Raw genomic sequence first — 17136 nt, 5'->3', positions numbered from 1 at the left:
TCATTGTGTCTCCAATATTACAAGAACAATAGTTATCTAATCTTTATACTTCAGAAGAAACGATTTGTTGCTGTGCCATATGGAATATGTCAATGCTTTATCACTTCCCATCCAGAAACATCACTGGGATATCAGTAGCCCCGAACATCAAAAAAGGCTTTTCCTTTACTAAGTCTTCAATGGCTGAAGTAGAAGAGGAAGAATACTAACTGAAGAGGATGTGATTTTGTGGGCGAGTTTGAGAAAGTTGGGTGGTGTGGTTAGCCACAATGCTCAGACCTAGTGTTGAGGTTATGAGAGGACAAATGAATCCATTAGGTAAATGCATTATGAATTAATGCTTGGAGGAAGGAGTACGGTGGAAAACTGGGGTGCACAAGTAGGGATCCAAAAGATATTCAGCGAGTCAGGCAGCATCTCTGGAGATCATGAACAGGTGACATTTCTAATTGGGACCCTTCATCAATCTGAAGAAGTGGCCTGTTGTGAAACACCACCTGTTCATGCCATCCAGGGAGTTACTGCTGAGTTGGTCCAGCACTTTAGCACTGACGTATTTTGTAAACCATCTGCAGTTTGTTGTATGTCCAAAGGATATTACCCTTAGTAAAAGATGAGAACAGCAAGTATAATCTTTAGAAGAGTTAACAGCTTTCCAGTAAGAGGTCAGAATGCCCTTGACTCTCTGGCAGTGTTCCCTTCAATTTATGCCAAAAATTAAGTCACAAAGTCTATTTTGATGCAAATGTTCCTTCACATGCCTTGGGTGGTTGAAAATGTGTGTAGCAACACCCTGGCATGTTGTTTAGTTTAAAGTTACAGTGTAGAAACAGGACCTTTGGCCCAACGAGTCCACACCAGCCAATGATCACCCGTACACTAGTTGTATCTGACACACGGGACAATTTACAGAAGCCAATTCACTTGCAAACCTGCACGTCTTTTGAATGTGAAAGGAAACTGGACCACCCAAAGAAAATCCATAAGGTCACAAGGTGAACCTGCAAACTCCATACAGACTCCATACAGTCAGGATCAAACCTGGGTGTCTGGTGTTGTAAGGCAGCAACTCTACCACAGTGCAACCTATGTGATGTCTACAAAGGATGGTGGGTATATGGAACAGGCTGCCTGGGGAGGTAGTTGCGGCAGGTACTAACACAACGTTTCAAAAGCATTTGGCCAGGTGCATGGATGGAAAAAGTTTTGAAGTATATGACCCAAATGTGGGCAGATGGGATTAGTGTAAATGTTGGTCAGCATGGGCAAGTTGGATCAAAGGGTTTGTTTCCACGCTGTTTGACTCAATGACTCTGTATTGCGTGTCATGTATATCACTCCATGCGTATGGCCATCATATGCACAGAAAAATGAGAAAGTATTGGAAGTGTGCATTCAGCATGTAAAAATTCAATTGAATTTAGTGTTGGATCTTCAAGTCAGAGTCACACAGCACAGACATAGGCCCTTCAATCAAACTTGTCCTGGCTGACAAAGATGCCCCATTTTAAATAATCCCATCTGCACATGTTTGGGACATGTTCTTCTATACCTTTCCTATCCATGTACCTGTCTGAGTGGCTTTCAAATGCTGTTGCAGTACCTGCCCCAACTACTTCCTCTGGCAGCTCATTCCATATACCCACCACCCTATTCAGCATGACTGCAATGCTGTTTTTGAACAGTTGGTGGCAGTCCAGTGTAGCCCTTACAGACACGAAAAGGGAAATGAAACTGAATGTTTATGAAATTCAACTCTTATGCAGCTCAAATAAAGAACATTACTCAATTTTTTCAATGCAAAAACCTTTAAAGAGTACAATCTGAACATCAATCAAAGAAGAGGAATGCTATTTATATATTATTAGCTCAGGACATTAGAGGTCTAGGATAGGGATAAAAGTTTTGGACGGGATTCAAGGAAGATTTTTTGCACCCAGACGTTGGTAGGGATCTGGAACACACTGGTGGAGGCAGGTACACTCACATCATGCAAGTATCTGAATGAGCAACTGAATTGACAAGACATAGAAGACTACAGGCGGCACGGTAGCGCAGCGGTAGAGTTGCTGCTTTACAGCGAATGCAGCGCCGGAGACTCAGGTTCGATCCTGACTACGGGTGCTGCACTGTAAGGAGTTTGTACGTTCTCCCCGTGACCTGCGTGGGTTTTCTCCGAGATCTTCGGTTTCCTCCCACACTCCAAAGACGTACAGGTATGTAGGTTAATTGGCTGGGGAAATGTAAAAATTGTCCCTAGTGGGTGTAGGATAGTGTTAATGTGCGGGGATCACTGGGCGGCACGGACTTGGAGGGCCGAAAAGGCCTGTTTCCGGCTGTATATATATGATATGATATGATATGATACAGGCCAAGTACTGGTAAATTTGATAGTCCAAGTGGCTACGTGGACAGGATGGGCCGAAGGACCTATTTCGTTCTCACTCTATGACATTCCAAAGCATTCAATGAAATATCCCAGAAATGGAAGGTACAGTTACTATTTTTAAAAGATATTTGGGCAGGTACATGTATAGAATGTTACATGGGGCGGCACGGTGGCGCAGCGGTAGTGTTGCTGCCTTACAGCGATTACAGTGCCAGAGACCCGGGTTCAATCCCGACCACGGTTTCTTGTCTGTATAAAATTTGTACATTCACGCTGAGCATGGGTGTTCTTCGAGATCTTCCGTTTCCTGCTACACTCCAAAGACATGCAGGTTTGTAGGTTAATTGGCTTGGTATAAATGTAAATTGTCCCTTGCGTGTAGGATAGTGTTAATGTGCGGGAATCGCTGGTCGGTGCAGACTCGGTGGGCCTAAGGGCCTGTTTCCGTGTTGTATCTCTAAACTAAAATTAAACTAAATTAAAAATATGGGCCAAATGCAGGCAAATGAGCTTTGCTCAGATAGGCAACTCGAACTGAGGAAGGATCCTGACCCAAAACATTGCATATCCATGTTCCCCAGAGATGCTGTGTGGCCTGTTGAGTTGCTCCAGCACTTTGTGTCCTTTGTGTCGCTTTGTGTAAACCAATATTTGCAGTTCCTTGTTTCTACAACTTGGTCAGCATAGATAAGCTGGGCCGAAAGGCTTGCTTTCATCTTCTGTTACTCTGTTACATTATGAATTGACAACGCCCGCTACAAAATAATATTCATCTAACTAATCCCCCTTTGTATTCTAGTTACACATGATGGAAGTTTAAATTGTCAGCAGAACCCATGAAGATAGTCAAGAAAAAGTACTTCCCAGTTACCTGCACATCTCTTGCAGATGACAACACAGAGATTAATGGACGCCCAGTCAGGGTTTGGTGCTTTGCAGTCTGCACAGGCTTTGTTGGACTTGTTTGACCAAATCTTCTCAGCCACCTCATAATCTGAGAATGTCTCTGCTATGGAGTCCTGTAGAGCCTCCATCCATTCCCTCTTCTCCCGTTCAGATTCAGCTGTAAAACTGCAACATACCAACAGCACAAAATTGTTCTCTCCAATTAGTTTATCGTTTCATTTAATAATCAGTTTAGTTCAGCTTATCTTCAATCATTTGGAGGATTCATTTTAATTTAGAACTGATATTCGGAACAAGGTGAAAGGATGACTTTTTCTTTTTACACTGCTGATTATGTGTACGTGTACATTATTGCTTAAATTCACAGCAGGGTTTAAGATAGTGAAAACCATAATTGATATGAATAGCAGTTAATCAAATAATTAAAATGTTGCAAATAATTCTATATCAGTTGCAAAATTCTTATGTTTTCATTGAATTCTTATCAAAATATGCTCAATGAAACATTTACAGAATTAATGATTCTCCTTTTTTTTAAATATAAACGTTTATGATACTGAAATCAGATGTTAAACATACCAACAAATTTCTGCTTCATCCCAATCTGCTACCAGAGCATCTATAAAGCAACATTATAACTGATTCACCGTGCATCTGGTTTGGTTAATCCCTTCCTCTACTGCACACCATTCATCTAACTATGCACTCGGCTATGCCCTCCCCCTTTGCCACCCACACCCAAGGTTTTCTAGTTTGGTTTAGTTTATTATCGTCATGTGTACCAAGGTACAGTGCCAACCTTTTTTTGCATGCTATCCAGTCAAAGAAGTTTATATACGAATACAATCAAGCGGTCCACGATGCACAGATGAAGAATAAAGGGTGCAACATTAAATGCAAAGATATAACATTGAAGTCCAAAATGCAAAGATGTAACATTCAATGACAAAGGTGCATTGAATTTTAGGATCATATTTTCAAAGCCATTTAAAGAGTTGTTTTGCATCCCAAAGTTAGCTTACTACCACTTTCTAAAAGACAATTAGCAAGAAGCATTAAATATTCAGCTTGCAGGAAACAGACATATCAGTTAAATTATTCTTTTACAAATCCAGAATTCAAAGAATTTCGTGGTCTATTTGTGACACACCTCTTACTAAACATTAGGAGTCAGTAATCTTCCGTGGAAATTCGCAAAGGTCTCTATCATGTCTGCAGTGAGCGTTATATTGGATCTCAAGCCAGAGATCGCAAGAGATGGTTATGCTATTGATTGTTGACTGGAAACGGTGCAAACGCCAAAGAGAAACATTTGGACATAGAATTAGGAGTGGGGAAGGCCGCTCAGCCCTTCAAGCCATGGTTGATCTCATTCTTCCTTCTCCTCACCTACGATCATTCCCCTTCTGTTTTTTGCACCTGCCACCAGTGTCTCTGCCCCCACATGCACTGTAGCCCAGTTCCTCCTCCCTCTGTCACCTCCTCCTGCCTGACAAGATACAGGAAAAAGCAACTTAACTCACCTGAAGCTTTTAAAAGGAGTGATGAACTCAAAACTTTTGCGGCTGCCATCGCGAATTGTGGCTCCCTGCACCGCAATTGTTATGATTCCAATACCAGACTTGAAAGTCTAACATAAAAGACAACTTGTGTTAATATTATTTAAACCGATTTTAAATGAGCTTTTGTGTGCAACTTCCCACTAAACTGCATTACAGGAGTACCTGCACTACCTAGATTGCCAAGGTTCAGGAAAGCAGTTCATCATCAAAGACATATAGGCACAGGTCAAATATGCTGGTTCTCATATCTAGTAAGTGTGTACAATTGTAAACGCAGGAGATACTAGACAATGGAAACCACGGTGATGGTGCTACACAAAGTAATGCCTTTATATTCGGACAGCTTTTCCTGTCTAAAATGCTTATTGTTATATTTCATTTCCCTTTACCATTCCAATAAGTTGGCATTCGTGTCCAACAAAGCTGTCAAGAATCATACTGCAAGAGTGAGGAGGCTGGTCCTAGGCTGCATCAGTATTAGATGGACATAGATAGGGTAGAACGCCAGAACCTTTTTGCTAGGGTGGAAATGACCAACACTAGAGGGCATAGGGGGAAAGGTTTAATGGAGATGCTTAGTTTAGTTTAGAGATACAGCGCGGAAACAGGGCCTATCGGCCCACCGGGTCCACGTCAACCAGCTATCACCGCACATTAACACTATCCTATACCCACAAGGGACAATTTTTACATTTACCAAGCCAATTAACCTACAAACCTGTACGTCTTTGGAGTCTGTGCAGAGCAAGTTTTTTTACATAGAGAGTAGTGGGAGCCTAGAATGCAATGCAAGGTGTGGTGGTGGAGGCAGATAAGATGATTTCTGATAGGCATATGAAAGTGGGGAATAGAGGGATATGGAGCACGTACAGGCAAATGGGATCAGTTAAACTTGGCATCAAGTTCGGCACAAGCATTATGTGCTGAAGGGCACATGCCCGTGCTGTACTGTTCTATGTTCTATGTTAATATTGATGAGTTGATAACATGGACAAAGCTTTGGTAGATTGAATTTAACTCGGATAAGTGTAAAATTATGTATTTTGGGAGGACTCGTAAGGCTAGGGTGAACACAATGAATGATTGGGCACTCAGGAGTATCAAGTAACAGAGAAACCATGGCTTATAAGTCCAATATCCCCAAATGTGTCATGCCCGATAGATGAGGTTGTTAAGAAGGTGTATGCGATACTTGCCTTCATGAGCCAAGTCTTAGACGATTTGAGCAGGATGGAATGCTACATCATTGGAAAATATTGGTTAGGCCTCAAATGGAGTACTGTGTGCAGTCCTGGTTGCATGACATAAGAGATCAAGATTGCATTGGGAAGAGGAATCAAGAACTAGAGGGCATCGACTTACAGTAAGAGGCCAAGATTTAATAGTAATCTGAGGGGCACCTTTTTCATTCAGAGATTGGTGGGTATATGGAACGAGCTGCCAGAGGAGGTAGTGAAGGCAGGTACAAAAACAGCATTTAAAAGACACTTGGACAGGTACAGGTGACCGTTGGTCGGTGCGGACTTGGAGGGCTGAAGGGCCTGTTTCCGTGCTGTTAATAGGGTGGCCTGTTTCTAAACTAAACTAATTCCCAAGAATCAGTTATCACCTTGTGCAAAGAACAGTGGAGCACATTCTCTGTCCAGCAACTCCTTTCTCACCTGTTCACTCTTGTGTAGCCAGAGCACGTCAGTATAAAGGGCAGCATAGACCTTAGATTTATGTCCCTTCAACTCCAAGTGTCCATACTTCTGGCAGAGGGCTAGGGATCCAACCCGACGACTGGAGGAGAAGTGATGGCCCTTGACTGCGTTCTGCAAGTGCGTATACCAGTCGTTTCTCTGCACTGCAATACAGAAAGCACGATACACAAGTAGACTGAGACGTGCATGGGAATATATGGCAGTGTGATATGGCCCAAATTGAAGGGAATCACTAGGATATATAATATTTCTGCACCGAAACAGGATTACATAGAAAATATGAAACAACACAGGGCATTCAGCCTATCCAGTCCATGATGCATTTTCTGCTCGTCTTAAGTTGAAAGGGAAACATTTAATATGAACCTGAGGGATAACTTTTTCACACAGAGGGTGGGTATTTGGAAAGACCTGCCAGAGGTGGTAGTTGAAGCAGGTACTATAACAACGTTTAAAAGATATTTGGACTTGTACATGAATGGAGAGGTTTTAGAAGGAAATGGGCCCAATGCAGGCAGGTTGGACTAGTGTGGATGTGGTACCTTGGTCAGTGTGGGCAAGTTGGGCCGAAGGGCCTGTTTCCGCACTGTATCACTCTATGACCTCCAGAACATCAGGTCCATATTCCTCCAAACCTGTCCTATCCATGTACCTGTCTAACTGTTTCTTAAATGTTGGGATAGTCCCAGGCTCAACTACCTCCTCTGGCAGCTTGTTCCATACACCCACCACCCTTCGTGTATAAGGTATTTAAGGTAAATGGTCACAGTTTTTTTTTTCACAGGGTTGGGGAGACTAGAACTTGAGGGTATAAATTTAAGGTGAGACCTCTGGGGCAAATATTTCACACAGATATATGGAACAAGCAGCTGGAGAAAGCTGTCGAGGTAATTGCAATTACAACACCTAAAGGGCATTTGGACAGATACAAGAATAGCAAAAACTTTAGAAGGATATGGTCAAATACAGGCCGATGGGACTAGATCAGACATACATCTTGGTTGTCTAGTCTAGTTTAGTTTAGAGATACAGTGTGGAAACAGGCCCTTCGGCTCACCGAGTTCATGCCAACGATTGATCAGTTGTACACTAGTTCTATGTTACCCAGTTTCGCATCCGACACACTATGGGCATTTTTTTACAGAATCCAATTAGCCTACAAACCTGCACATCTTTGGAATGTGGAAAAAAAACAGAGCCCCCGGAGAGAACCAACGTGGTTACAGGGGAAACACGGTTAGCATGGACAACTTGAGCAGAAGGACCTGTTTTTGTGCCATGTGGCATCATGGAAGAACATACAGTGCAACTGCCTTACAACTCCAGCAACCCTGGTTTAAACCTGATGGAATGATAGAATTACTCTGTGTCACCATTGAACTCAATCGGTCAAACGGTCTCCTCATACGTCGTAGGGAACTATATCTGTGAATTCCAGCCAGGGAAGGATTGTTCCAAGTTGAAGGTATTTATTCACAAAATGCTGGAGTAACTCAGCAGGTCAGGCAGCATCTCAGGAGAGAAGGAAAGGGTGATGTTTCAGGTCGGGACCCTTCTTTACACTGAAGAAGGGTCTCGACCCGAAACGTCACCCTTTCTTTCTCTCCTGAGATGCTGCCTGACCTGCTGGGTAACTCCAGCATTTTGTGAATAAATACCTTTGATTTGTACCAGCATCTGCAGTTATTTTCTTACACTATTGTTCCAAGTTGATCTCATTTTAACAAATCCAACAGAGCCGTAGAAACCTGAAAGCACAGGCCTGTCTTTCTTCTTCCCTGTGGGAAGTTACTGACAACACATGCCCGTGTACAACGCTTTACACCACTCACCTTCACTCTCCGCCCGAAAAACAAACGTTCTTTGGCTTGTAACTACTTCAAATTTATTTTCTTTAGCTGTTCTTGCCATCTGTATAACGGTCAGGGGGATTACTCCTTTAGGATAAGGGTCCTACAAGAATGAAGCAAAATAGCAGGAAACCAGTGATTAAATATATTAAATGACTGCAATTTAAACAAAGCCCTACTTTCAACTACAAAGAATCTCTTAATGGATTTAAATTGTGCCATGCAGAGCTGCTACATGAATCTGTTCACAACCAAGTGAAACGAGGTCTTGAAAACATTGAGGAAAATTATGAGAGGTATAGATAGGGTAGAGAGTCAGAATCATTTTTCCCAGGGTGTAAATATTAAAGACGCAAGGGCATAGTTTTAAGGTGAGAGGGGAAAAGTTTAAAAGCGATGTGCAGGCCAAGTTTTTTTTTTACACAGATGTGTGTGGGTGCATAGTACGCTTCCAAGGGTGGTGGTGGAGGCAGATGGAAGTGTGGATTTTAAGAGGTTTTTAGATAGGCATTGGAATGCGGGGAATGAGTCATATGGATCATGTGCAGGCTGATGAGATTAGTTTATCTTGTTTACAGTTTAGAGATATAGTGTGGGGTCAGTGCTGGGGGCACTTCTCTTCACGTTGTACATTATGATTTGGATAAGGGGATTGAAGGCTTTGTTGCCAAGTTTGCAGATGATGCTAAGATAGGTGGAGTTCCTGTGCAGAGGAAGCAAGGACTCTGCAGAAGGACTTGGACAGGTCAAGAGAGTGGGCAGAGAAGTGGTAGATGAGCTTCAGTGTAGCAAAGGGCAAAGTCATGCATTTTGGTAATAAGAATAAAGGCGTAAATTATTTTCTAAATGGAGGGAGAATCCAGAAATCGGTGGTACAGACTTGGGAGTGCTGGTGCAGTTAATTTGCAAGTCAAATGGGTAGTAAGGAAGGCAAAATTCAATGCTAGCATTTATATCAAGAGGACTGAAATACAAAAACAGAGATGTAATGCTGAGGCTCTACAAGGCGCTGGTCAGGCCATATTTGGAGTATTGTGAGCAGATTTGGGCCCCATTTCTGAGGAAAGTTGTGCTGGCTCTGGAGAGGGTCCAGGGGAGGTTTACAAGAATGATTCCAGGAATGAGTGGGTTGTTTCCACTGGTGGGAGAATCTAGGACCAGAGGTCACAGCCTCAGAATTAAAGGGCACTCTTTTAGAAAGGAGGTAAGGAGGAACTTCTTTAGACAGAGGGTAGTTAATCTGTGGAACTCATTGCCATAGAGGGCTGTGGAGGCCAAGACAAGGGATATTCTTAAGGCAGAGATAGACACATTCTCAATTAGAACAGGTGTCAAGGGTTATGGGCAGAAGGCAGGAAAATGGGATTAGGATGCAGAGATCAGCCACAATTGAATGACAGAGTAGACTCGATGGGCCGAATGGCCTAATTCTACTCCGATAACGTGAACTTGTGAAACAGGTCACCTGGTCCACTCTGACCAGCTAGTTCACACTAGCTCTGTTATCCCACTTTTGCATCCTACACAACTAGGGGCAATTTACAGAGGCCAATTAATCTACAAACCAATATGTCTTTGGGATGTGGGAGGAAACTGGAGCACCCAGATAAAACCCATGTGGGAGAACGTGCAAACAGCAAACAGAGCATCCACAGTTAGGTTTGATCCCGGGTCTCTTGGTATGATGTTTGACACACATATTGTGGGGTGAAGGACCTATTGCTGTACTGTCACCATTTTGCTGAATTACCCGGAAACAGCACTGCACACTTTCATGCCGAGGATGGAGGTGGCAAAGTGCATTGCTGATTGAAATAGAAACCTTGCCTTTAAATTACCTCGATAAAAGTGACCCCTACTTCCCCATGCTCAACATATGTTCAACACTCCCACTTTACCAATGCAAGCAGGGGTACATGTCTGCTTTCTGGGTCAGACAGCAAGGGACAGGAACAAAGCGAGAGAAAGTGTATCAGGACATTTGCATACCCATGAACAAACCAGGTTAACTTACCTGAGCAATAAGGTCAATGAATACAGCAATAAGGTCAATAAGAGCATAGATTTAAGACCTTTGACAGAAGAATTAGCGAGGGATTTAGTATAGGCATGCTGTGTGGAAACAGGTCATTCGGCCCACCGAGTCGGCGTCAACCAGCGATTACCCCTCCCTGTACACTAGCACTATCCTACACACTTGGGACAATTTACAATTTTACCAAAACCAATTAACCACAAACCTGTACATCTTTGGAGTGTGGGAGGAAACCAGAGCAGCCGTGAAAACCCCTGCAGTCACATGGAGATTGTACAAACTCTGTGCAGACAACAACCATAATCAGGATCGAACCCAGGACTCTGGCGGTCAAAGGCATCAGCTTTACCGCTTTGCCACTGTACCGCTCTGAGACCTGAGCACAAAGGACAAGCATTTTCATTCCAAGTTGAGTTTGGTTTTATCTGCCACGAATGGTTTGATGTCCATATTGAAAGCAATGAGTGTTCACTGGTGATACTGGGATACTGTTGTGTTCCACAACATTAACTTGCTCCCAATATAAAAGGACATAACTTTAGAAAAGAGTTGAGGAGGAATTTCTTTAGCCAGAGGGTGGTGAATCTGTGGAGTTCTTTGCGGCGGATGGCTGTGGAGGCCAAGTCATTGGGCATTTTTAAAACGGAGGTTGAAAGGTTCTTGATTAGTTAGAGTGTCAAAGGATACGGGGAGAAGGCAGGAGAATGGGGTTGAAAGGGAAAGATATATCAGCCATGATTGAATGGCAGAGTAGACTTGATGAACCGAATTTCCAAATTCTGCCCCTATTGCTTATGAACACTGTAACTCTGAATTCTTCATGTTGCACTCCTTTGAATCACTGGCAGGACCATAGAAACAGCCAATTTATCTTCAGCTGGAGTTGAATCTTATCTTACCTTCTCATTGCTGAAATACATCAGGGTCTTCCCATCAAATTTCACGTAGCGTCTCTGAAATACACAGCTTCTAGCTCATTGAAAGAAAACAAAAGGTTCTGTTAGGAATGTTTCAAATTCTATTGCACAAAGTTATTATAAACTTCCTGCTGCATTACTCACACCTGATTTGAAATTATGGACTGGAAGCAAAACAATATTGTGTCACACTATTTATTTTGCCTTTTTATTAAATTTTCATTATGATTAAATTCATTCAAGTTGATCTCGGTCTGGTTTAATAGAGCCATCCTCATGTGCACCTCTGAGAGTTCAACCTAACCTTAGGTGCTGTCTGCGTGGAGTTTGTTTGTTCAAGTGCATGCAATTGATGAATTACAAGAATGATCCTGAAGATGACTGGGTTAATGTATGAGGAGTGTTTGATGGCTCTTCTGGGCCTGTACTTGCTGGGTTTTAAAGGATGAAGTGGGGATCTCATTGAAACTTACCGAATAATGAAAGGCCAAGATAGAGTGGATATGGAGAGAATGGGAGAAGATGGTTCTAACACTCCCCCAACTCTCACAGGGAGAGTCTAGGACCACAGGGCATAAACTCAGAATAAAAAGATGTACCTTTAGAACAGAGATGAGGAAAATTTTCTCTAGCCAGAGAGTGGTGAATTTGTGGAATTCATTACCACAGATGGCCGTGGAGGCCAAGTCATTGGGTATTTTTAATGCGGAGATTGATATGTTCTTGATTACTAAGGGCAACATAGGTTACGGGAGATGGCAAAAGAGTGGGGTTGAGAGGGAAATATAGATCAGCCATGATCAATGCTGGAGCAGACTTGATGAGCCACATGAGCTAATCCTACTCCTAAGTCCTATGGTCTCATGTATGTCTTGATACTGCACAGCTATTCTCAATATTAATAGCCAAAATCATATAATCTGCATTTAGACAATAGACAATAGACAATAGGTGCAGGAGTAGGCCATTCAGCCCTTCGAGCCAGCACCGCCATTCAATGCGATCATGGCTGATCACTCTCAATCAGTACCCCGTTCCTGCCTTCTCCCCATACCCCCTTACTCCGCTATCCTTAAGAGCTCTATCCAGCTCTCTCTTGAAAGCATCCAACGAACTGGCCTCCACTGCCTTCTGAGGCAGAGAATTCCACACCTTCACCACCCTCTGACTGAAAAAGTTCTTCCTCATCTCCGTTCTAAATGGCCTACCCCTTATTCTCAAACTGTGGCCCCTTGTTCTGGACTCCCCCAACATTGGGAACATGTTATCTGCCTCTAATGTGTCCAATCCCCTAATTATCTTATATGTTTCAATAAGATCCCCCCTCATCCTTCTAAATTCCAGTGTATACAAGCCCAATCGCTCCAGCCTTTCAACATACGACAGTCCCGCCATTCCGGGAATTAACCTAGTGAACCTACGCTGCACGCCCTCCATAGCAAGAACATCCTTCCTCAAATTTGGAGACCAAAACTGCACACAGTACTCTAGGTGCGGTCTCACCAGGGCCCGGTACAACTGTAGAAGGACCTCTTTGCTCCTATACTCAACTCCTCTTGTTACGAAGGCCAACATTCCATTGGCTTTTTTCACTGCCTGCTGAACTTGCATGCTTCCTTTCATTGACTGATGCACTAGGACACCCAGATCTCGTTGAACTCCCCCTCCTCCTAACTTGACACCATTCAGATAATAATCTGCCTTTCTATTCTTACTTCCAAAGTGAATAACCTCACACTTATCTACATTAAACTGCATCTGCCATGTATCCGCCCACTCACACAACCTGTCCAAGTCACCCTGCAGCCTTATTGCATCTTCCTCACAATTCACACTACCCCCCAACTTAGTATCATCTGCAAATTTGCTAATGGTACTTTTAATCCCTTCGTCTAAGTCATTAATGTATATCGTAAATAGCTGGGGTCCCAGCACCGAACCTTGCGGTACCCCACTGGTTTTGTGCTTTGCTCTTTATGTTATACTGAATGCAAATTAACTGGTGTGTTTCCTGCGTTACGAGAGTGAGCACAGTTGAAAGATTCTTCATTTACCTTAAATTTACTATGATATTGCTGTGAAAGATACCAGATAAATGAATGCATTTATTCTTTCTTTCAATCTAAATATTAACATCCAGGAAGTGTATTATTTCCAACCGATGCCAGTGTGTTTGGCTCAAGAGAGAGCTAGATAGAACTCTTAAGGATAGTGGAGTCTGGGGAGAAGGCAGGAACGGGGTACTGATTAAGAATGATCAGCCATGATCACATTGAATGGCGGTGCTGGCTCGAAGGGCCGAATGGCCTACTCCTGCACCTATTGTCTATTGATGTCAACATTTAAGCACGACACATGTGGTTACCACCTCCCATTCACAAGACTTCATATTTCAGAATGTGTAACAATGCTATCCTTCAATTAGTAACCTAGCACAAGTTAGAGATTAAAGTAGAATTAATCATGACTGTGTTTCACTGTTCAGTTAATGGGAATGCGTTTTCTCTATTCATTGGGATATGAAGTTGTAGCAAAATTCTTCTCTGAGGAATCTTAGTTTACTTTTGTTAAGAGATACAGCGTGGAAACAAGGCCTTTGGCCCACCGAGTCGCGCCGACCAGAGATCCCCGTCCTACACTAGGGACAATTTACAATCTTTAGCAAGCCAATTAACCTACAAACCTGTACATCTTTGGAGTGTGGTGGGAAACCGGAGCACCTGGGGAAAACCCACGCAGGTCATGGGGAGAACGTACAAACTCCGTGCAGACAGCACCCATAGATAGGTTTGAACTCGGGTCTCTGGCACTGTGAGGCAGCAATTCCACCGCTGCGTCACTGTGCTGAATCTATTTTATCTTTGCTGACAACGGAATAGGATTAGCTATAATAACTATTTGTACCCTTGTGGTGAGAGCTTCTCCAACCAATCACATTTAGTATTTTTTCCTTGTTCTGGAGCTAGGTGGAAGCTTGCATATGGTGATATTTTTAGGTCATCCTCCATATCATCATTGAAGTTGACTGGATAGTCGGTGCCCGGTGTAGGAATGTCTCCTATGGTGGCGTAGGCTGTGGAGTCATTGGCTGACATCTGCATTGGCTGCGAGCTTGCGTCCTCCTCAGAGCGAGATCCCAGATGCTGTCTGAAAATAATAAGTAGAAGTGACACAAAATTGGGAAGGACAATCACAGTGATCACACCTTCATCCATCGCAAACACTCCAGTGTAAAGCAACAGAAAACCATTCAGTTACAAGGGTGACTAATTCATTCTGATCTGAACGATCTGGTCTCTAAACCACCGCGATTGAAGCAAAAGCCCTGTAGAGAAGCATAATTCAAGGATCAGTCTCATCCCTCTTCTCCCCTCTCCCATCACGCAAGAGGTACAGAAGTTTGAAAACGCACACCTCCAGATTCAGAGACAGTTTCGTCCCAGCTGTTATCAGGCAACTCAATCGTTCACTCATCACTTCAGTGTGGACCTGAACTCCCATCAACCTCATGGGAGACCTTTGCACTATCTTTAATCAGACTTCACCAGACTTCCATGTTTTATCTTTGCATTAAATGTTATACCCTTTATCCGTTACCTGTGCACTGTGGACGGCTTTGTTGTATTATATATAGTCTTTTCTTTGATTGGATAGCACGCAAACAAAAACTTTTCACTGTACATTGGTACACATGAAATAATAAACTAAGCCAAACTAAGATTCTTCAGAGTTTAGATAGTGATAGAGCATGGAAGCAGGCCCTTCGGCCCACCGAGTCCATAGCCACCATCGATCACCTGTTCTCACTAATTCTATGTTATCCCACTTTCACATCCACTCCCTACACAATAGGCGCAATTTACAGAGGCCAATTCACCTACAAACCTGCAGGTCATTGGGATGTGGGAGGGAACTGGAGCACCCAAGGAAGCCTGCGCAATGACATGGAGAAAGCGCAAACTCCACACACACAGCATCCAAAATCAGAATTGAACCCAGGTCTCTGGCATTGTGAGGTAGCGGCTCTACCAGCTGAACCATTATGCCGTTCCGACTGAATTGGAGATTTTGAAGAAAGTTGAAAATCAGCTGCTCAATGGTTCATTGCTGGGGTGATGCCATGTGATAAAATCTGATCATTAATGGAAACATATTATGCCCTAAATTCATGCTGAACTAAACTGTGAAAGCTACAGGTAACTTCCCAATCTTGATTTCCAATAGCTAAGGATGAATCAACTTTAACAGGTTATGTGCCGGGTAAATGTTGCTCATCTTAACAGCAGTAGGCTTACTCCTGGTCACAGCAAGAAAACAAACCTCCACCACAACCATCTGTCTCCTCTGTCCAAACCAATTTTGAAGCTGATCTAACCAAGTCTTTATGAACCCCATGCACCTTAAGCCTTACTGAATAAAGGATGTTGCCGAATGTTAATTTGTGATAAAGTAACCCTGATGCTTCTAGTTTTAATGTTACCTGGCACCGATGGGTTTCACTGGATTTTGAAGAAAAGTGAAAATCAGCTGCTCAATGGTTCATTGGTGCTTTATTTGTCACATATGCAACTGTACAGTGAAATTATTTTTGCATATATTACACACGCAGGCTCTGCCATGTTTTGCCACCATTTCCAAAGTCTGAAGTGCGTTTGCTGTACTGAAGCAGTTCCCGTGAACCTACGACTGACCTCATCTGACCATCTTTGTGTCCCGGGGGCATCTCATGCAGCCTTGAAGGCACGAGACATTAACCCGGTTCACCCTCCTAATGGCCCTTGCTCCTCCCATCCGATGTCTCCAACTTCCACCCATTCCCCCCATCCATCCGCCCATCCTTCGGGCATCCTCCTGGTCGGATGAGCCTTTGGACGGGTTCCCAGTCCCACCGACTGATAACCCTTTGGGCGGGCCACACCAACCGATGAGACTTCGGGTCCTCCGGGCGGGCACTGCAGTCGTGGCACCACAGGACGGTCTCAGGTGCAAGGGACCTCAGGAAAACCTCCACCACACTGCACCTGGGGAAGGACTCTGCCACTCGGGCAGGTTAGGTTTGTGCTCCTCTGATTGTGGAAGACTCGGTCTTTGATTTCTCAAACTTGTTCAAACAGAGGGTATCACTTAAAATGCTATCTGCTTCCCTTTTAACATCACAACATTGAAAAAAATACACCTGCGTAGTCTTTATGCTCTGATGTTTTCAAGTATGTTAAATATTGTGTGCATATATAATTAACGTTTCTGTAGTCACAAGATTCGTGTTTGGTGACATGTTCCTGCCCAACTCATTTAATTGTTTTCAAGGTTACTTGTTTCAAGGCTCATGCCAAGTTATTATTAAATAATATGGTTGGGTGGTTCTGCACACTTCTCAATGATTATTACATTATCACAGATCAATTGGACATTAATCAAAGACTCCATGAGAATTCCGCCAGGGTCTAAGAACAAATTTAAATTTGAGAAATTGGATTTAGTTTGAAAGAAATGTTGCCAGCTGGTGACCCATACTAACTGGGCTACTGAAGTCAAAAGACCCTGATGGATCAGATGTTGCATGGGCATGAAACCCAAGAAGATGGTGACTGAGAATACGAAACATATATAGTGCAAATAGGGAAAAGAACCAGAATGTAGAACACAATGTCACAGCTGCAGGGAAAGTGCAGGGAAAGTGTATTCAGCATGTATGATGTGTGTCAATGGTATTTCTTGCTGGGGTGATGCCATGTGATAAAATCTGATAATTAATGGAAACACATTATGCCCTA

At 43.1% G+C, this 17136-nt stretch overlaps 1 protein-coding gene across 1 annotated transcript in view; it reads right to left on the bottom strand.

Moving 5' to 3' along the window:
* The window catches only part of arap3 (ArfGAP with RhoGAP domain, ankyrin repeat and PH domain 3), a 70300-nt gene extending 54215 nt beyond the window's left edge, over positions 1 to 16085 (bottom strand). Inside the window, exons 1-7 of the mRNA XM_078411010.1 lie at positions 16054 to 16085; positions 14267 to 14509; positions 11345 to 11414; positions 8393 to 8513; positions 6519 to 6703; positions 4819 to 4925; positions 3261 to 3460 (exon numbers count right to left, since the gene is read on the bottom strand). Coding sequence (XP_078267136.1) covers positions 3261 to 3460; positions 4819 to 4925; positions 6519 to 6703; positions 8393 to 8513; positions 11345 to 11414; positions 14267 to 14509; positions 16054 to 16085 — 958 coding nt within the window. The remainder of the gene's footprint in view (positions 1 to 3260; positions 3461 to 4818; positions 4926 to 6518; positions 6704 to 8392; positions 8514 to 11344; positions 11415 to 14266; positions 14510 to 16053) is intronic.
* Between the last annotated feature and the right edge of the window lie 1051 nt (positions 16086 to 17136).

This window comes from Rhinoraja longicauda, chromosome 14 (genome assembly GCF_053455715.1).
Source record: "Rhinoraja longicauda isolate Sanriku21f chromosome 14, sRhiLon1.1, whole genome shotgun sequence".
Classification (NCBI taxonomy): domain Eukaryota; kingdom Metazoa; phylum Chordata; class Chondrichthyes; order Rajiformes; family Arhynchobatidae; genus Rhinoraja; species Rhinoraja longicauda.
Note: the sequence above shows the minus strand (reverse complement) of the source record. Positions and strands in the feature narration are given on the sequence as shown.